The sequence below is a fragment of the Aethalodelphis obliquidens genome, unplaced genomic scaffold, assembly GCF_003676395.1.
Source record: "Aethalodelphis obliquidens isolate GAN/ISIS:26980383/991018 unplaced genomic scaffold, ASM367639v1 scaffold14, whole genome shotgun sequence".
Lineage (NCBI taxonomy): Eukaryota > Metazoa > Chordata > Mammalia > Artiodactyla > Delphinidae > Aethalodelphis > Aethalodelphis obliquidens.
The window spans coordinates 27,205,516-27,227,016 of NW_020837958.1; the positions used below are offsets into that span (position 1 = coordinate 27,205,516).

The window sequence follows — 21,501 nt, forward strand, 5'->3', positions numbered from 1 at the left end:
TTCGTTGCTGCACTCGGGCTTCCTCTAGTTGCGGCAAGCGGGGGCTACTCGTCGTTGCGGTGCGCGGGCTTCTCATTGCGGTGACTTCTCTTGTTTCGGAGCACCTCTAGGCGCACTGGCTTCAGTAGTTGTAGCACATGGGCTCAGTAGTTGTGGCTCGTGGGCTCTAGAGCGCAGGCTCAGTAGTTGTGGTGCACGGGCTTAGTTGCTCCGTGGCATGTGGGATCTTCCCCTACTAGGGCTCAAACCCGTGTCCCCTGCATTGGCAGGCGGATTCTTAACCACCACGCCACCAGGGAAGCTCTTTTTAATTCTTTTTTAAGATTGTTTTGGCTGCATTCCTTGAATTTCCATATGAATTTTAAGGTCCATTCGTAAATTTTTGCAAATGAGCAAAAAAAGTCAGCTGGGATTTTGATATGGATTGGCAATTGTTGAATCTGTTGGGGAACATTGCCATCTTAACAATATCAAGTCTTCTGATCTATCGACAAGGGATACCTTTCTATTCATTTAGATCTATTTTAATTTCTTTCAACAATGTTTTGTAGTTTTTAGAGTCTAAGTTTTGCATCTTGTTAAATTTATTCCTAAGTATCTTATTCTTTTTGATGCTATTGTAAACATAATTGTTTTCTTAATTTCATTTTCAGAATGGTAATAGACTCTTAACATACTTTTTTTTTTTTTAAATTTAATGCCTAGCACAAGTCCAGGAGGTGGGTATAATTTCTCTTTGCGAATGAGAAAATAAGTTCAAAGAAGTTAAATGATTTTGCCCATAGGGCAACGAAGGTAGTATTTCTGAGACTACATCTGGATGAATGAGGAGGCAGGTCACCCAACCTGACTGCAAACCTTTGCATGCTTTCTGTTTTCCCTTTGAAACCCAGCTGCGGTACCAGGTAGGGAAATTCTGGGTGTCTCAAGTGAATGAGATATTCAGGCACGAGAGGTGGATCTTACAGTGATGACAGGGGTGCTACATCCTGCCCTGCTTCTTAAGCCTTCAGGAAGTATTTGGAGGCATTTGATATAGTGATTAAAGGCCCAGGCACTGGGTTTGAGCTCTGGCTTCACTACTTAACTTGCTATCTACCACAGCAAGTTATTTTGATTCTCTAGCTTTCATTTTCATCTTCTATAAAGTCAAGCAGTTATAAGCCCTGCCTACTTCATAGGGTCGTTATTAAAAGGATGAAGTCAAATACTATTCATGTTTGTAAAACTCAGAGCCCAGGGCCTAGCACATAGTAAGTGTTCAGTTAAATGTTAATTTGTAATTGTTCTGTTGCTTATAATTTTATTCTTATTCCGTGTTTATTTTTCTCTCTTCAGTACAAGTTCAGGGATCTAACTGTGGAAGAACTGAAGAATGTAAATACGTTTTTCCCACATTTCAGATATTCCATGGATACCTATGGTAAGAATTGTATCCTCTAGTTTTTGCTACATTGTTTAAACTATTAATTATTTGTTCCTAGAGATCTACAAACTTATTATAATTTCTCATTTCTCTCTTTTATCCCTTGATTTTGAGCTACACTTTATGACCTGTGGTTTTTGAGGAAATTTAAGTTAATAAAATTTATATGGTATTAGTTTTCTATTGCTGCTGTAACAAATGAACACAAATTTAGTGGCTTAAAACAACACAGGGACTTCCCTGGTGGTCCAGTGGTTAAGACTTCGCCTTCCAATGCAGGGGGTACAGGTTCAATCCCTGGTCAGGGAGTTAAGATCCCACATGCCTCGAGGCCAAAAAACCAAAACATAAAGCAGAAGCAATATTGTAACAAATTCAGTAAAGACTTTAAAAATGGTCTACATCAAAAAAAAAAATCTTAAAAAAAAAAAGCAACACATTTACTATCTTACAGTTATTTGTCTAGAAGCCCAACACAGGTCTCTGTAGGTTAAGTGTTGGCAGGTCTTAGTTCCTTTTGGAGGCTCTGGGAGATCATATATTCTCTTGCTTTTTTAAGTTTCTAAATGTCACCCATATTCTTTGGCTCAAGGTCACCTTCCTTCATCTTTAAAGCTAGCAATGTTACATCTCTCTGACCATCCTTCTGTAGTCACATCTCCAGAGAAAAGGTTCTCTGCTTTTAAGAACCAAATGTGATTAGCTTAGGCCCACTCTAATCATACAGGATAATTTCCCCATGTCAGGGTCCTTAACTTAATTGTATCTGAAAAGTTTCTTTGCCAAGTAAGGTAACATATGCACAGGTTCCAAGGATTAGGATATTGGACATCCATGGAGGCTATTATTCTGCCTACCACATATATGGTTGATAATAAATTAATAACAAAGTTTTAGTTATCTTCTTCACTTAATATAGAGGGTCTGGTTACCTGAGAAAGATTTTACTTTACTATCTTTCAAAATTTCTGACCACAACCCACACTTGGAAATGTGTTTTATATCATGACCCCATATACACACAACTAAAGTATTATGTACACCTTGGTGTTTTCTCTTCTATTCCATTCCATACCGTTTTAAAAAAGAATGCTGATTGAGACTCACTAAATTGATTTCAGGACCCACGAATTAGTCAAAACACACAGTTTTGAAAAACTTCTTTATTGTACATGGGTATGTTTTGTATTTGAATTAACTTGGGTTACAAAAATATGTCTAATTCAGAATTATATATTAGAAAATTTGAGGCATTATTGGAGTATTTCTTAGGAATAGCTAATTTTATGTGTGGAAGAAGTGATTAGATTCTGGCTTACCTGTGTCTGGCCTCTCTTGATTAGCACCCAGGTATCTGGTGCTGCATAAATGCCTGGGACGGGGGATTTAACAGCTACTATTTATTGAACACCAGATATACTTCCAAATGTTTTATCTATATTATTTTACATATTCTTGTACAACCAAAGCTGTGAGGTGCATATTATCATCTTCATTTTTCAGAGAAAGAAACTGAGGCTCAGAGAGTTTAAGTAACTTGCTTAAGATTACACAGCTAGTTAGGCATGGAGTTGGGGCTTGTACTCATGTCCATCTTGCCCTCTGCTTGAATAATACTTGTTCTTTTACAATCTATAAGTAATCTTATAGATTTAAGCCTTTGTTATGCCAGTTAATTCTCATTTCCCCCATCTAGAGGAAGTAGGCTGTGGTGCCATTAAACCCTCAAGCTATAGGATTAATATTGTCAAGGTGCATTTTATTATTGAAGACAATGTTAGTCAGGTATTATAATCATTTTTCTTTTGGCTTTTTGAATAATTTGGACAATGACTATTTACACCTGTAGTTTCTCTACCACATTTTCAGGTTCTTCTGTGTCCCTGAGAAACAATCCCTGTTCCACTCCTCTGTCCATTTTAGTTTTGCCTTAGAGTGATCCCTTCACCCATTGTTACCTTTCACTCATATAGTTCAAGGTAAATATTTGTACTTATGTACACTCTTGGCCTTGAGTTTTCTGTCAGCCTGGCTTTCCTCTTCTCCCTTTCTGATAGGTCATCAAATCTATTTAGACTTTTTTCTTCCCCTGCATAAATAGTATAGTAAGCTACTGAAGTCCTTAAAGGACCACATTCCAAGGCAGTTTGACAGTTTGAAACCAGATGTCGTGTTTTCGGTATTCAGTTCAGAAATTAGGGCATTGATTCTCCATCAGTGTGTCCCAGATGGGTAAGTTGAAATTTCAGGGATGTGAAGATTGAGAAAAGGTTGAGAATAATGGAGTTAGAGAAAGCAAAGATAATTATTAATCCTTCTAAAAGGTCACTTTCAAAAGTAAAACTAACTTCTTTTTTCTGATTATAAAAGTTATAATCTGATATCTGAAAGTGCTTATAACTGATGTTACATGTGGCAGTTATTTGATAATGTCCCCACATTTTATAATCCTTTACTTCTTATTAGGGGTTTTCACATCATCTCATTTAATCATTGTGACAACTTTATGATGCAGTCTTTATAGATTTTATATCTTTATTTTATAGATGATGAAACTGAAGTTCAAAGAGGTTAAAGTAACCAAAAGTCACATGCCTCTGTCGACGGAAATAATAAACAGTCTATAATAGGAATAGAAAAGAGTTTTATTTGAGCCAGTCTGAGCACTATAGCCTCAGATAGTTCTGAAGAGCTTTCTGAAGAAGCATGGTTTTCAGCACAGTTTTATATCTGTCAGAACAAAGAACATCAAACATCACAGGGGTGCATTCCTTCAAGGTTTCAAAAAAAGACAAATGAGCATGCACACAATGAGTCAGCATGGCCTTGGCGCCTGTGAAGGGAGCTTTATCATTGAAGGAGTGCTAGCGTTGATGTTTTAGGGAAGGGAGGCATTTATCTCTGTCTTCAAAACATTCTTTACTTCTGGACAATGCACCCTTTTCTTTAATGATTAAAGCAGATGTACAATGTATGTTTAATGGGCCACAAAACTGGCTATTCTAGTTAGCATAAAGCTTAAGTTAAATAATGTATAAGCTAGGATGACTTCTCCATATCTCAATATGTGAAAATTTCTTCCATCACCTCTAAGTAGGAAAAGTCGGCCAAAAACTTGGGATTTCAGTATCTTAAGTCCTGTGTTCTTTCAACTACCTGCTCTGCTTTCTAAGAGAACATCATTTAGTTCTTTGCCCTTGTCAACATATTTACTGATTCCTAGATGATGGTATTTAGAAATTATGTGTGTTTCTGAATGTGTGTATGTACATGCACACACTTTAATACAGTTCTTCCTACTTCTGATTGTGCATTCTGGGGCTTTTTTTTTCTTCCAGTTTTCAAAGATAGTTCCCAGAAAAACCTGCTGAACTTCACCGGCACTATTCCTGTGATGTATCAGGGTAAGTGTGGAAGTTGAGAAAATGTGGGAATTTTCTAAAAGAGCAGTTTAATTAAAACTTATATTTGTTTAGTTCCATAACATTCTCAAAGTGGTTTTGTTTTTTCTTTTAAAGAACATTTTTACGAGCTGGTCAATTTTTTATTTATTTATTTTTAAAATATTTATTTATTTATTTATATATTTTGCGGTACCTGGGCCTCCCACCGCCGCGGCCCCTCCCACCGCGGAGCACAGGCTCTGGACGCGCACGCCTAGTGGCCACGACTCACAGACCCAGCCGCCCCGCAGCATGCGGGACCCTCCTGGACCGGGGCACAAACCAGCGTCCTCTGCATCGGCAGGCGGACCCCCAACCACTGCGCCACCAGGGAAGTCCTTAAATATTTATTTTTTTGGCCACGCTATGTGGCTTGCGGGATCTTAGTTCCCCCAACCGGGAATCAAACCCGGGCCCCCAGCAGTGGAAGCTCAGAGTCCTAACCACTGGGTTGCCAGGGAATTCCCCTCAAAGTGTTTTAACATGTATATGATCTATACTGAACCTTACTGGATGTAGCAGAATGCTGTCCCAGTGAAGGAAGGCTTAGGTTAATACCAACAAATTCAGTTCAGTTCAACGAATATTTATTTATTGAATGTCAACTATCTGCCCACTACTCTGCTAGGTTTTGAGGTACAGAGGCGAGCAAGACAGACATAGGCCTGTGCTTGTGGAGAGTTAACTCTGCTTTCCATAGCAAACTGCAGGGATCCCACCTTTCTCTCCCATTGCCTGAGTGTTTGGTTCCCCTCCCTTTCCCTCTATATGATGTAGCATTATCCCCATTCTATTGGTGAAACTGAGTCCTGGTCACGTGGTTTACCTGAGTCCACACAGCTGGTATCAGACTGGAACTTAAAACCCAATAGGAAATTTTTAAAACACAGGTGCCATTAAAGCTCAAAAAAAGCAACATATTTTCAGATTACCTGACAGGTTAAAATAGCTAAGTGTTTGCCCAAAAATAAAAAAAAAATCACTAACTTCCCTATAATTAATTCTGTTTGTCTAGACCTACTTCCTTCAATGTTTAACAGGACTAACCTGTCAGATGGGTGTCATAGGAGCTTGCTTATCTAGTATGATTTGAAGAACACCAGAGGAGCATTGGTTCCAATTATTTCTCTGAAGTGGTGCTTGAAATTCCACCATTAAAAATCCATTCCCCTTTTAAAATGCAAATAATCTCAGGAGGAATAACATCCAAAATCACTAATATACAGTGCTGTGCTTATAGAAAATGCTTGGTAAATATTTGTTGAATGATTGAGTTAGTTTCTTTGATTACTGACTGAAGGGCTTAGGAATAGATGAACTTACTGGGTATTTGAAAGAGGAGGTGCACTGAAAAAGGGCTGAGGAAGATCTGGAAACCAAATGGGGAGAGAGCAGTGCAGTTTGCTGTGTCTTACAAAGGATTCATCGCTGTACTATAGGAGCACATTGCCCAACAGACACCAAGAATATGTATTTTGGGGGACTTTTTTCAAAGTAAGTGCTTCATTATGGTAGTGGCTAGACTGTTACAAACCCTCCTTTATTGCTTCCCCCTGCCCCCATGATGACTTACTGCCAGAGGTTCACTCATGTTTTATTCTTCCTCTGTGTATGTCCAATCATAACATCTCCTTTGCCACAGAGAATGCTTAGAAATCCAGTTTGGTTTTTATGAATAGGAATGTGGTTGGAGATGAAAGTAGGTAGCAGTGGGCTCTGAAAAAATTGCAGTGAGGTAGGCAGAGCAGGTATAGAGTTGATTTTTATTTTCTTTCCTTGCTTCTCCCCTCCCAAGCTCTCAGACTGTTTTCTGGCTGCCTAGAGAATTTTACTGAGACCTGTTTCCCATTACTTGTATTCTGTGTTTATTATGGTTAGATGTTAGAGAGAGAGAGAAAGAATTCTTACTACCCCAATGATTGATTGATTGATTGATTGATTGACTGATTCCATAGTTCTTACCAACCCCAGTGATTTCAAGGGTAGTTGCATATTGACAGAGGAACTTACAAATTTAAATGAATCATTGCTTAGTAGCCCTCAGTTTCTAGGACAATGTGGGGAGGTTACAGGAGGGCATAAAAGTTATCTTAAGATGCCACTCATTGGCACTCTGCATCTTCCTAGAGCGGTCGAGTCAGGTCATTGATTCTTATGCTGGTAGTAATTCCAAGGTAGTAATGGTACCTGCAATATCTTTTGTTTTTTTTTTTGGTAGTACACTCTTTTTCCCCTTTGCTTTTGACTGGAATTATAGCAACTCCTTGTGATGCATACTAGTTATTTCCTGCTGATCATAAGGTCAGAATGTATTGTCTTTCTCATCTGTAAAATGGGCCAATGATAGAGCCTAACTCTACAATTTTGAGGATTAAATGCATTACTCTAAGTAAAGCTCTTAGCATAGTTCCTGGCACATAGTAAGTGCCATTATTATTTGCATGCTTTTGTTACTTTTATCTGGTTACTAGTTTTGTTAGTATAATAATAGTACATGCTCATGTTAAAAAATTTTTAATAATTGAAAAGAGATGAGGTTAAGCTTATATCTAACCTCCCACCCAGTCCTGTTCCCCAGGTGAATTTTCTGTTGATATTTCCTTATATATACCTGCAGAAATTTTCTGGATTATTTCTTATCCCTCCAAGATCGTGTCAAGGTTGTGATGACACTTTTCCTTCACCCACCCATTGTTTAGAGATGTGTATCATCTTAGTAAGATGATACCCATCTGAACTTTATTTACAACTAACTTAAATTATGTCCTTATGATATAATTACTTTAAATCTGAGGACTCTACCAGGAGTCCTGACTCTTTGCTAATGAATTACTGAAATTAAGTGGGCAGGGTAGGAGGCAGGGCATTTGCTGACAGAAAAGAATGAGAAAGAAGGAGGAAGGGCACAGAGAATACCAGTAGTGAAATCTTACAAGTTATAGACATGGGAATCAGGCTCACCATGCGCTTTGCCAGGAGCGTGATATTAAAATGCATGAATGCTGCTGGGGAGAGGCATTGATCGAGGCAGCAGATCCTTGATCAACCAGGAAGATACCTTCAACAGACATTCCTTTCCTTTTCTTTAATGTGTAGTGATTAACATTAGAAAATGGCTCCATCGAGATTGGGACTACCACTCCAAAACAAAAAAAATTAGGCCTAGGCCATGGCCTAGGACTTCCCTGGAGGTCCAGTGGTTAGGACTCTGCACTGTCAATGCAGGGGGCATGTGTTCAATCCCTGGTCAGGGATTTTCCATGCTGCACAGCGTGGAAAAAAAAAAATTGCATGGTCCAAACAGTGGCTTATAAATGTTTGATTGTGACCCACAATAAGAAATACTTTCGTATACATAGTTATATATGTATATAACTAAAATTAAATATTATTGTTTGCAGCCTACTAAATTAATTTCATGACCTATTTATTGTGACCAACATTTGAAAAACACTGGTCTAGAGTATATAACATTAGACAGAGTGACTTCTGGAGGAATGTGATGATGTGTCTCAATACCTGTTGGTCACTCTGTGGTGCTGTGATCACATGACTTTATAATCATAGAGATCACATGACTTTATAATCATAGAGTATAATCATGACTTTATAATCATGACTTTATAATCATAGACTCCTGGAGGAATGTGATGATGTGTCTCAATACCTGTTGGTCACTCTGTGGTGCTGTGATCACATGACTTTATAATCATAGAGTATAATCATGACTTTATAATCATAGCTATGCCTGTATCCATACTGTAAGTACTTAGATACTGTGTATGGTGATGGATGTTAACTACACTTATTGTGGTGATTATTTTGCAATATATACAAATATTGAATCATTACGTTGTATACATGAAACTAATACAGTGTTATATATCAATTATACCCAAATAAAAAGTTTTTTTAATACTTAGATAAAATTAGAAGAGGAATATGGTTCTGAGAACTGCTGATATAAAATAGTAGAAATAGTACTAGGACATTTCTATTATGTAGTGACTTTCAGTTCTCTAGAATTACATGGGAAGCTTTTAAAAAATGTTGTCCAGACCCTGTCCCACTGAATCAGAAACTTTTGGGGAGAGGCCTGGATATTGGTATGTTTCAGAGTTCCTTAAGCATTTCTAATATGCAGACAGAGCTGAGTATCATTGTGCTTAGGGCAGGAGGAAGCAGGATGAAAAAAGTAGAGGATTTCCATAGTAAGAAAAAGATTACAGTGGAGAAGAAAACTTTTTATTTATACCTTGCTTATTTCCAAAGTGGGTTTGAGGTAAATTGTAAAAATTGCCAACCCGTCATGGTACTTACCATGTCATGTACTGTTCTAAGCATTTTATGTACCTTAACTAATTTTATCCTCACAACAATCCTATGAGGTAGGAGCTTTTATTATTCTCATTTTGTAGAGGAAGGAGTTGAGGCACAGAGAAGTTACGTAACTTGCCTAAAATCATATAGCTAGTAATGTGTGCAACTAGGATTTGAACCTAGGCATTTGTGCTCCTGAGCAGCCATGATTTTAAATATATTGAAAGACATACGCATTAAGACTGTGAAAGCAGGAATAAATATCAGGAGATACAATAGAACAGTTAAGATAATTGATCAAATTTCTAGTTTAAGGTTAGTTTTTGCACTTATATTAGGTTTAGCTTTGGGCTTCCTGTAAACCAAAACAGTCAGAGATTTTGGCTCTCAGTAGGCATGACATACATGGTTACATAGTATGTGGTACAGGGTTACACAGTACATGGTACATGGTTACATGGTACATGTACATGGAAGAGCTTTCATTTGGGTTCCTATCTCAGTACACTAAAATTTAAGAGCCACTGGACAAGGTGACTGTTAAGGTTATTTTCAGCTCTAAGTTGTATGTATCTAACCCAGCTTGTATGTTACACTATCTGCAATTAATGAGCAACTTGAGGGCCAGTATCAAATGCATCTTTCATTTGTTCATTCATTCACTCATTAAAAAATATGTATTTATTTATTTATTCGGCTGCACTGGGTCTTAGTTGCAGCACGTGGGATCTTTAGTTGTGGCATGCGGGATCTTTGGTTGCAGCATGTGAACTCTTAGTTGAGGCATGTGGGATCTAGTTCCCTGACCAGGGATCGAACCTGGGCCCCCTGCATTGGGAGTGTGGAGTTTTAGCCACTGGACCAACAGGGAAGTCCCCATTCATTCATTCTTATTTATATAAGAAATTTTTATTGAGTATCCAGTATGTTAGGCACTATACTTGTTGTAGGGGACATGGAAATGAATAATACATAATCATCTCTAGACGTTTATAGTGTAAAAAGAGAAACAGACTTGTAGGCAAATAAATTGGGTGGAGCAAAGAAGGTTACCTAAAGAAGATGTATCCCATACTCCTAGCACAGTAGGTCCTATAAATATTTATTGAATTGAATTGAATAAGCTGGCCATTGTCTTGATTATATTTCCTTAAACGTTATACTGGTGCTTTAATGGGAGCATATTTCCAATGTGAATGTGGATGAAAATAGGAAAATAGGCCTCAGTTTACATAAATCCTTTATCTATAAACTTGACTAGACTTGTGTTTTAAAATGCCACCTAGCTATACCATAAATATAATGTGTGTGGTTCATTATTGTTTGAAGATGTGTTTATTTTGTCTCAAATAGGTAATACATATAACATACCAATTCGTTTGTGGATTTTGGATTCTCACCCTTTTGCTCCCCCCATTTGCTTCTTAAAGCCAACTGCAAATATGGGAATCTTAGTTGGAAAACATGTGGATGCTCAAGGCAGAATATACTTGCCGTATCTCCAAAACTGGAGCCATGTAAGATTAATTTGGATTTTCTTTTAAAAGTTTTTATTTTTCTGAATATTTATCTTTGATCCTAATGGTACAAATAAGTTAGTGAATTTTCTTTCAATGATAATTCTTCTTATGGTCTTTAAAAATAATTTGAAATTGAGCTCCCCAGGGTCACCCAAGACCCAGAACCCTGCATGAAGCTGCTCTCTCCAGGTCTGGGAGGCAACCATTGTTTGCTCCCTGTCTTTTTATAGTTGTTTGCCGTTTGATAAAGCAAATGAAGAGCTACTAGCAAAATATTGGGCATTATTTCCTAGTTCCTCCCCAGTAAAGATTCTTATGTGTATTTATTTGTAGTTTTGCCTGTTTTTAACCTTTATGTAAATTGAATCATATTGTATATAATCTTCTATTACATGCTGTGTTTTAACTGAGCATTAAGTTTTAAAAATTCACCCACAGCAATGCATGAAACTGTAACTTATGTGTTTTGCAAGCCCTCACAGGGACTTCCCTGGTGGTCCAGTGATTAAGACTCTGCGCTTCCACTGCAGGGGGCACAGGTTCGGGGAACTAATCCCACTAATTTGGCACGGCCAAATAAATAAACATAAAAGTAAAAAAATAAATAAATAAAAATAAATGGCCCAGACTTAAAAAACAGAAACAAAACAAAACAGAACAAAAATACAAGCCCTCACATTATGCAATTTTGTATTCTGCATATTTCATCTATCATTATATTGAGCATTTTTCCATATTAAACAATATTTTCAAAACACATGGTTTTTAATGGTTGCCTGACGTAGATTGCTCTGTTAGAAATTTAATAATGAGCATCCTTAAATATATATGTAAATATAAATGTATATATCGTATAAATCTTTAATAATTTCCTAATGATAAATCTCTAGGAATGGAATTATTGGATCAAAGTTTTAAAATGTTTTGAAGGCTATTCTTACATATTCCCAAATTGGCCTCCAAGAGGTAGACAAAATGTTGTAATTCTACCATCAATAGAAATCAGTATGGGGGGTACCTGTTTTACAGCACCTTTGCTCTAAAGGGTGCTATAAAAGAAGGTACTATCATTAAAACAAAACAAACCTTTGCTTATCTCTATGGTTCATTTACTTAGAAGGATGTAGAATCTGCTCTCATTTTTGTAAGTAACTACAACTTTTATGAAAGGATAATTTATAATATATTTGTATATACCCAGAAAGTTGTAGGACAGGAGGACAGGGATCTGTCAGAGAGGAGTGAGGTTGAAGTAAAGGATGGCATTAGGATTATCGCTTCTTATTTTATATACATATTGTAAAAGGATATGCAATTGTGGATGCATTGCATATTGTTTTATGGTTTTCTATTTTTTTCATATAAATAAAACTTTTATAAAGAAGAAAAAAAGAAATAGAAAAAGAAAAGCTGCATACCAAATTGTCAGTAGTGGAGTTTAGGTGGGGAAACATTAATCTTTTACTTTATGAACCTGTACATTATTTGCATTACTTGGTGATTTAAATAAGATTACCAGTTAAATGTGACGAATAGGGCATGATAAAAATTCGTTAGTTGGAAGGACAAAAATGATGTCTTAACCTTAATGTTTAGTTCTTTGGTTATTTGAGAAATTGAAATCTTATCATACATTTATCATGTACGTTTCTTCTTTTTTGAATTGTCTGTTTATCTCTTGCATCCATTTTTACAATTTTAAAAAAAAAATACTATCCTTTAACAGTATTTTGACATCTGTGCCCTATTGTGGGAATTTATCTTTCCTGTTTCCTCTTTCTGGTTTTCTTTGGCATCTCTTTTCATAGTTTTGTTTGTTTAATAAATACTCAGAGATAGTCCTATTATCTAGTCAAGGTTGTGCTTGATTTCAGATCAGACAGTATTGATTTCATTTTACTATTCTGAACCTCTTTATTATAAGCTAAAACTAGTCTTAAGAAGATATTATATTATTTAAATGGCCCTATTTAGAAGAACTACATTTGGGGGAGAGGGAGGGATTAATTAGGAGTTTGGGATTAACAGATACACACTACTATATATAAAATAGATAATATGGCACAGGGAACTATATTCAATTTATTGTAATAACCTATAATGGAAAAGAATCTGAAAAAGAATATATATATATATATAACTGAATCACTTTGCTGTACACCTGAAGCTATAACACAACATTGTAAATCAACTATACTTCAATTTAAAAAAAGTATGATGTTATGATTTTTAAAAGTACTACGTAAACTTTAAGTTCCACGTGCAGTTGGAATTACATAGTATAACTCTACAGAGTTTGGAGCTAGAAGGAATCTAGAGGTCATCTAGGCCAAGGATTGCAGACATTTTCCCCAAGAGAGTCAGTGTGCTGCATTAGGCCTACAGAATTTTGTTTGAACAGCACAGTGGTTTTATTTTGCTTTGTTTTGTTCTTAATATGAATTTGAATGACTATACATGTACTCTTTGCAATTTACCACAGTGACCATCTCCCCAAATTTTCTTACACTTGACAACTTCACACATTACGTTATCTGCTTAGTCTTTAAAGGTATATGAGTTTTTTTATTCTAATAAAAAATTTATTAGAGTGGGCTTCCCTGGTGGCGCAGTGGTTGAGAATCCGCCTGCCGATGCAGGGGACACGGGTTTGTGCCCCGGTCCGGGAAGATCCCACATGCTGCGGAGCGGCTGGGCCCGTGAGCCATGGCCGCTGAGCCTGCGCGTCCGGAGCCTGTGCTCCGCAGCGGGAGAGGCCACAACAGTGAGAGGCCCGCGTACCACAAAAAAAAAAAAAAAAAAAAAAAAAAAAATGTATTAGAGTGAAACCTAGACTCTGAGAAATTAAGCAATTTTTAGAATGAGCAAGCCACTGAATATTCCTAATAATAATAAAAAACGTATTTTACACTCACAACGTACAATTTGCATACATTAGCTCATTTGTTTCTCATATTATTGGGATTTATTATTCACATTGTATTGCTAATAATACTGAAGCTCAGAGAGGTTAAGTGCATTTCACTAAGGTTGCTTAACCAGTTAAATTAAAATGAACGGTACTGGATTAGATAAATATCAGTATTAATTTTATGATTTGATAGTGGTTATATAGGAGAATGTTTTGTTCTTTCTTTTAGGAAATATATGCTAAAGTATTTAGGGGTGAAGGGGTATCATATCTTCAGTTTACTCTCGGTTCAGAAAATAGAGGAAAAGAGACTAAGAAAGCAAATCTGATAAAATGTTAACATTCGAGTAATCTGGGTGAAGAGTATATGGAAATTCTTTGTACTATTTTTTTGCTACTTTTCTGTAAGTCTGCAATTATTTCAAAATAAAAAGTTAAAAAAAGGCAGACAAGACCATTCCCAGATATAGGTACTCTGCTAGTAAGCACATTTATGCTGTTTTCCCACTTTTTGGAGATGTGGGTTTAGCATTTCTCCCTTTATTTTTCAGCTAAAAAATTAATTTTTTTCGATTAAATGTATTAAAACAGTTAAAAGTATCATATAATTTGTATGGTAGTTTTCGAAAAATGAGGGCATGACGTAATACTTTCTTTTGGCTAACTCTGTAACAAGGTAGTATTCCTTAGCAAAATTTTTGCATAACTTTTCCCTTTGTGTGTGTTCTGTAGCCTAAATCTGTCATTGTTGGATTAATTAAAGAAATGATTGCCAAGTTTCAAGAAGAACTTCCCCTGTATTCTCTGCCATCATCTGATGAGGCACAGCAGGTAGACTTGCTAGCCTATATTGCAAAAATCACTGAAGGTTTGTATTTTTGTTTAATCATAAGAGTTATGAGTTTACAGTTTCTCATTAATATCCTTTACTCTCTGCTACTTGATTTCTCTAAATAAATACATGCTTGTATATGTACATATCTGTGTTGAATCAAAAATTCCTATATGTTTATCGTAAGGTAAGTATTACCATACAGTTCCAATGAATATGGTTTCTTAAAATGTAAAAGATTACTTTTATCCTGACAGCTAAAATAATTTGTTATTTTCAAAACCACTTGATATATATTAATGATCCCAAGCCTTTTTCATTACATGTTTATGTGACTTTTTGCCTCATTCAGTATACTGGACCAGAGAATCTATGATTCTCATTGTTTCTCATTGAGGATAAAGCAAAATACCCATGCTTGCAAAATTTCATGTTAAACATTTTTTTGCATTGTAGACTAGAGCAGTAAGAATCACAATGTTTTTCAGAATTATGGAAATCCTATTTTTTTAAGAGTCTTATATAATATTTTTTAAATGTTTGGAAAGATATTTTCTTTTTAAAATGATAGCCTCTATTTAGTAGAATATTTATTATGAGATTCCTGTCTTTCTTGCATTTCATTTGTTCAACAATATTTTTGAATGTCTGTTATGGAGTGCCTAGTACCATGTTTTCTGTCCAAGTTATTGAACTTCGGTGTATTTTTTTTTAAGATGCTAAAAAGATTTTTGATATTTTTAAATTCTTATGATAGTTCACTTTACTTTTTAGGTGTCTCAGATATAAATTCAAAGAACTGGGCAAATCATGAGAATAAAACAGTCAATAAAATTACTGTGGTTGGCGGTGGAGAACTGGGAATTGCCTGCACATTAGCAATTTCAGCAAAGGTATGTAAGCATAGTGGTTATAAATACATCTGTCATATTGCTACACTTTTAGGCAGTTTCTATTTAACATACAAGAAGTAATGGCTTCATTTTGTCATGTGGGAAAACTTCATTTTGCCTTAAAATATATTTAGTAAGCTGACAAAAAAATATGTGAAAGCTGTCATCAGTAATGTTGCTTCTTAATTAGTAGTTAGTCGTGGAATAGGCTTTGAAAACATGATTTGAACAATGGGCTCATCATCCTAATCCAAGGGAAACCTCAAGTTGACATTCATCTGACTTAGTCACAAATTCTTTTGTGTTTTCTGAGTCCTGCTGCTTTAATTAAACTCTTATTTAATATAATACTTAATTTAGCTATTTCTAAAATTAACATTTTTTAAAAACAATTGCCTTTTCTTGTGTAATTACTCCACTTTCTTTTAGGATCATAGTTCCTAATTTGATACTTTACAATAGTTTGAGATTTGCCTATTTTTCCATCAGTCCTTTTTACTAGATCTTTTCTATATAAATTATTTTCAGAAAGGCTTAAGTCCCCCTTCAGAGAGGTTGAAAGACCCTCCAGGGCCCAGTATCATGGTAACAGCATGTCTGTGTCATTTGAGCCATGTAGACCAGAATAGACTAGCTCAGGGGTCCCCAGCCCCCGGGCCGAGCACCACTACCGGTCTGTGGCCTGTTAGGAACCAGGCAAGAAGTGAGCGGTGGGCGAGCGAGTAAAACTTCATCTGCCGCTCCCCATCGCCTGAACCATAACGGCCTGAGCCATCCATGCCACCGCCCCACCGCCCCCGGTCTGAAGAGAAATTGTCTTCCATGAAACCTGTCCCTGGTGCCAAAAAGGTTGGGGACTGCTGGACTAGCTCTTCCTCCATGTATTTATTTGATAGCCGGTATTTGGTTTTCTTTTCTATTAAAGTTTGATTGATTGCCATCTAAATTCTTCCCTTTCCATTTAAGATTCACGTATATCTTGGAGGTAGGTTCTACTTCAGCAAATAGTTAAATTGTATCCAGGGAGCTAGAAGATTTTAAAAGCTAACTGTTCAGAACCATATATGCTAACTTTTGCCATATTATATTTTCATTTCCTCCACACTCCATCTGAATGCACTCTTCCTTCTTAAGTGGAATTTGAAATGTTTGTAGATCTTTTGTTAGTAAATAGAATGCTTCTATAAACATTGCCTTACAAGTTGTTTATTTTCTTGTCTGAATTTTCTGTTGGGGTACATAATCTCAGAAATAGTACTAGTGAGTCAGAGGGCATGAATGGTTTTTATGGTACTTATTACATATTGCTAGATTGCTCTTCAGAAGGGCAGAACTTTACACTGTGAATAACCGTGTAATTTACACTGCTAATAACAATGCACACATCAACCTGATTTTTGTCGTTGCTAACAGTACTAAGTTTTATCAATTTTATTTGTTTTTGGTAAGTGTAGGAAGACCCCTTAAAGTCATATTTCTTAAACTGTTAGAAGTCGCACTATCAGTATTTCTTTCTTTGTGAACTGTCTAGTTGGAAAGTTTTTTTCCGTTTTTCCCTTTAAATGTTAATATTTTGATACAAGGTACAATATTCGAATAGTGCAACAATATTCAACTAGTGCAGTAGTAGTCATAATAATGGCAGTAGTTGAAGTGATGGTAGCAGCAGTAACTAACCCTTACTGAATGCTTACTAGATCCAGGCACTTGTCTAAACACCTGTTTCGTTTTTTTTTTTAATTGATTGATTTTTTTGGCTGCGTTGGGTCTTCGTTAGGTCTTCGTTGCTGCGAGCGGACTCTTCTCTAGTTGCAGTGAGCGGGGGCTACTCTTCGTTGCAGTGCATGGGCTTCTCATTGCAGTGGCTTCTCTTGTTGCAGAGCATGGGCTCTAGGTGCATGGGCTTCAGTAGTTGTGGCACATGGGCTCAGTAGTTGTGGCTTGCAGGCTCTAGAGCTCAGGCTCAGTAGTTGTGGCTCACAGGCTTAGTTGCTCTGCGGCATGTGGGATCTTCCTGGACCAGGGCTCGAGTTCCCTGCATTGGCAGGCGGATTCTTAACCACTGCGCCACCAGGGAAGTCCCACTTGATTAATTTTTACAACAACCTTGTGGCTTAGGTACTATCGTTACTGTCATTTTACAAATGAAGAAACCAGGGCATAGGTAGGTTACCCAACTTGCCCAAAGTCACAGTATTAATAAAAGGAGCCAGGGTTTGAGGTTGGGCGATCTATTTACAGAGCCTGTATTCTAGATCCTTATTACCCAACGTGTGGCGTTGGCATCATCTGAGATTTTATTGGAAATACATAATCTCAAGCCCTACTGCAGATCAAAGGAAGTAAATCTGCATTTTTACAAACTTTCTGGTAACCCATGTGCTTCACTGATCTATTAAATGGCAATCCCTTAAAGCTTGAGAAGCTCTGCTCTAAACCACTATGTAACACTGCCTTGTTGTGGTTATTGATGGACATTTAGTTTGTTTCTAGTCTTTTGAATATCCTTATACATATTGTATCATTTTACACATGTACTAATAAACTTGTAGGATGATTTCTACAAATGAGGTTGATGGATTAAGGGAGTTGTGTTTTTTTTTTTTTTTTTTATAAGGATTTTTTTTTTTGATGTGGACCTTTTTTTTCCTTTTTGTCTGTATTGAAATTTGTTACAACATTGCTTCTGTTTTTATGTTTTGGTTTTTTGGCCATGAGGCATGTGGGATCTTAGCTCCCCAACCAGGGGTCGAACCTGCACCCCCTGCACTGGAAGGCAAAGTCTTAACCACTGGACCACCAGGGAAGTCCCTGTGTTTTTAAACTTTGACAGAAATTGTCAAATTATCCCTCATATCAATTGTGCTAGTTCATTCTCATTCCCACAGTGTTTGAGAATACCTGTTTTCTCACACTACTGTTAAACTTTGGGATCTTTGCATGTCTGATAAATGAAAAATGGTAACTCATAGTTTTCTTTGCATTTCTCTTATGAGTGTGGTTAATGTTAATAAAATTAATAGGTACCATTTAGAGAGGACTGCTCTTTGTCAGCCCTGTGTCACATAATTAATCTTCATAACTCCAAGAAATAAGACAAAGTTCAGTGACTTGCTCAGTCTTGCAAAGTTAATAAGTAGCAAGGCTGGATTGCTTCCTGTACACTTTCTGCCTCATAGTCTGGTAGATCCCTGGGTAGTCTTGCTCCTGCACCTTAAGATAGGAGAGATGCTCATATCCCTGGCTGCTTTGGAAAGAGGACTTCCACAAAGATAAATCGGCTCTTAGGAGTTTCCATCCTGTTGTTTATGGTCAGCCCACCATGGCACCTAGAAAGCTGTCTACAGGCATGTGAAGTATTTTCCATGAGATCTCTGGGGAGAGAACTGCATGATAATTGGGTTTTATTTTAGCTTTATGATTATTATCTTTTTTTCTTTTTAAGAGAAACTTGGCATTAGTGTTGACATTGATGCTAAAATAGACCAAAAAACAGACTAAAAAAAATCACTCTAAGTTTTTTCAGAATGAAAATTATGACAAAACGAAAACATAAACGGAAGAACAATAACAAACATACTGAGTGCACCATGTCATCTTTATTACTCATTATCCCATCAAAAGAAACCTGCACTCTGTGACTTCTGAGTTAAGCCCTGTTAGAGCCCAGTTTTTAGTTAAGCCTAAAGGATCACATTATTCAAGTGCATAGTATTTTCTTGCTTTCATGTCCCTTTTATTGCTATTGTGCTACTTCCTTCCTAAGAGAGCACATAGGCCTATGTATTCGTTCTCCCTTAGCTCTCACTTCTGAATAAATTTAAACTGAGTAACTGGCCATGTGCAGTGTAATGCTATTCTTTTTCTTATTGTACTGTACAGGGCATTGCAGACAGACTGGTCCTCTTAGACCTCTCAGAAGGGACTAAAGGAGTGATAATGGACCTTGACATATTCAACCTGCCTAATGTGGAGATCAGCAAAGGTCTGGTTATTCTGCTTAAAAGATTTGTGCCTTGTTTGCCCTTATATTTGAGTCCTAGAATTTTTTTGTAGACTTTATTTTTTAGAGCAGTTTTAGGTTCAGCGTATTATTGAGCAGAAGGTACAGAGATTTCCTGTATACCCCCTGCCCCCACACATGCACAGCCTCTGCATTGTCAGTATCCCCTACCTAAGTGGTATAATTGATAAACCTCCCTGGACACATCATTATCATCCAAAGTCCATAGTTTACATTAGGGTTCACTCTTGTCTTTGTATATTCTATAGGTGTGGACAAATCGAACATGTATCCACCATTATGGTATCAAACAGAGTTGTTTCACTGCCCTAAAAATTCTCTGTGCTCTGCCTAGAGTCCTAGAATTTTATTGCTGAAAGCATCTTAAAGATCACCTAGTCCAAGTCCCTCATTTTACATATTGGGAAACTGAGGTTCATATAAATTAAGGGACTTACCTAAAGTCATACAGATTGCAACTAATTAGGTTAATAAGAGTCAGATAAGCAAATAACATTCAAATTGGTTGGAAGGATTTATTTTCAGTCTCTGAATTATACCTTAGTATAAATTGTTTTCTCTGATTGCTTCCTTTTTCATAATAGATTGGTTAAGAACACTGATTTTAGAGTTAGACATGGGGGTTTGCATACTAGCTCTGCCATTTGTTAGATTATATAATCTCTCAAAGTTCAGTTTTATCATCTGTAAAGTGGGAATTAATACATACCTCTTGGTATATAGCAAAGTGCTAAACCAAGATTAAAAAAAAAATTCATTCACATTGCTTTCACTAAAAATATATTGTTAAAATGAATTTTAATAAGAACAAAAGAGGGGTTTGTATCATTAATAAATAAAATTTAGAATGTTAAAAAAGTAATTTTTAAAATCTTTTTAATTCAAAAGATTTGCATATATTTAACAATGTACATAATATATTAGTACAGATGTATATATGTAGGTAAATACCAGATTTGGGGATGTGGGAATAAAGTTATTTTATTACCAGGGATGCATGATCAAAAAAAATTGGAAAGCCATTGAACTAGAGAATGTTTAGTCTCCAAAAACCAGGTTATAGCTAGAGTCAGGTTGTAATATGCTATAGTTGCTTAGCTTCCTTTGCCTTTCCTTACTCAGGTCTCGTGTATTCTTTTTTTTTTTAAAATAAATTTATTTATTTTATTTATTGGCTGTGTTGGGTCTTCATTGCTGCACGCGGGCTTTCTCTAGTTGCAGGGAGTGGGGGCTACTCTTCGTTGTGGTGCGTTGTGGGCTTCTCATTGCAGTGGCTTCTCTTGTTGCAGAGCATGGGCTCTAGGCATGCTGGCTTCAGTAGTTGTGGCATGTGGGCTCAGTAGTTGTGGCTAACGGGCTCTAGAGCACAGGCTCAGTAGTTGTGGCGCACAGGCTTAGTTGCTCCACGGCATGTGGGATATTCCTGACCAGGGCTCAAACCTGTGTCCCCTGCATTGGCAGGTGGATTCTTAACCATTGCGCCACCGGGGAATGTTAACCATATTTTTAAACCATATTCTTAACCATATTTTCCAAATAAAATATGGTTATTTTCTTAACCATATTTTCCAAATAAAATATCGAGACATGGTTTCACAAGGCTGAATGTACTAAGAACCGCGGTGGATCAAAAAGTTGAAATTATACCTATAGGTTATAAAAATTGGGTGTAATAGTTCTAGCAAGCCTCTGGATCCCTGTAGGATACAATGGATTTATTTTCCTTCTCTGGAAAGAGTACAATAGTTCCTTTAATGGTCCTTTTGTAGGCCTTGTACAGAGGATCCTTTGGGGAGCTGGATAGTCTCTTGTGCCTCTCGTTTCCAGGTACTGAAGTTCTTAAGGGACCTCTTCACTCTTCCAAATCACTCCAGGAGACTGTTTAGTACATGGACCCTAGAGGTTGTGAGGCCATTTAGGACCTGAGGAAATTGTTTCTTCCTATGTGTCTCATTAACCATCAATAACTATTGTTTCAGATAATTGAAAGAATAGAATCCTTGGAGTAGATATATAGGATGTGGTACTTGGCACCAAGTAAGGAGTTTTGAATGAATGAGCACTATATTGGGGCAACTTTCGTGTTCCCCTTCTTAATTTTGATTGCATATTCCTGATAATTACTATTACAT

General features: G+C 36.6%; 1 protein-coding gene across 12 annotated transcripts in view; it reads left to right on the plus strand.

The window, feature by feature from the left end:
• UEVLD (UEV and lactate/malate dehyrogenase domains) overlaps nucleotides 1-21,501 on the plus strand; it is a 46,922-nt gene that overhangs the window by 5,968 nt on the left and 19,453 nt on the right. For 3 of the 12 annotated variants that reach the window (XM_027115224.1, XM_027115227.1, XM_027115228.1), the window contains 6 exons: nucleotides 1,339-1,423; nucleotides 4,765-4,830; nucleotides 10,543-10,706; nucleotides 14,353-14,488; nucleotides 15,227-15,345; nucleotides 19,228-19,330. In XM_027115224.1, coding sequence (XP_026971025.1) covers nucleotides 1,339-1,423; nucleotides 4,765-4,830; nucleotides 10,543-10,706; nucleotides 14,353-14,488; nucleotides 15,227-15,345; nucleotides 19,228-19,330 — 673 coding nt within the window. Of the gene's footprint in view, nucleotides 1-294; nucleotides 906-1,338; nucleotides 1,424-4,764; nucleotides 4,831-5,176; nucleotides 5,201-5,268; nucleotides 6,364-10,542; nucleotides 10,707-14,352; nucleotides 14,489-15,226; nucleotides 15,346-19,227; nucleotides 19,331-21,501 lie in introns of those variants that run through there. The other 9 variants (XM_027115231.1, XM_027115230.1, XM_027115223.1 and 6 more) reach the window with 9 other exon arrangements.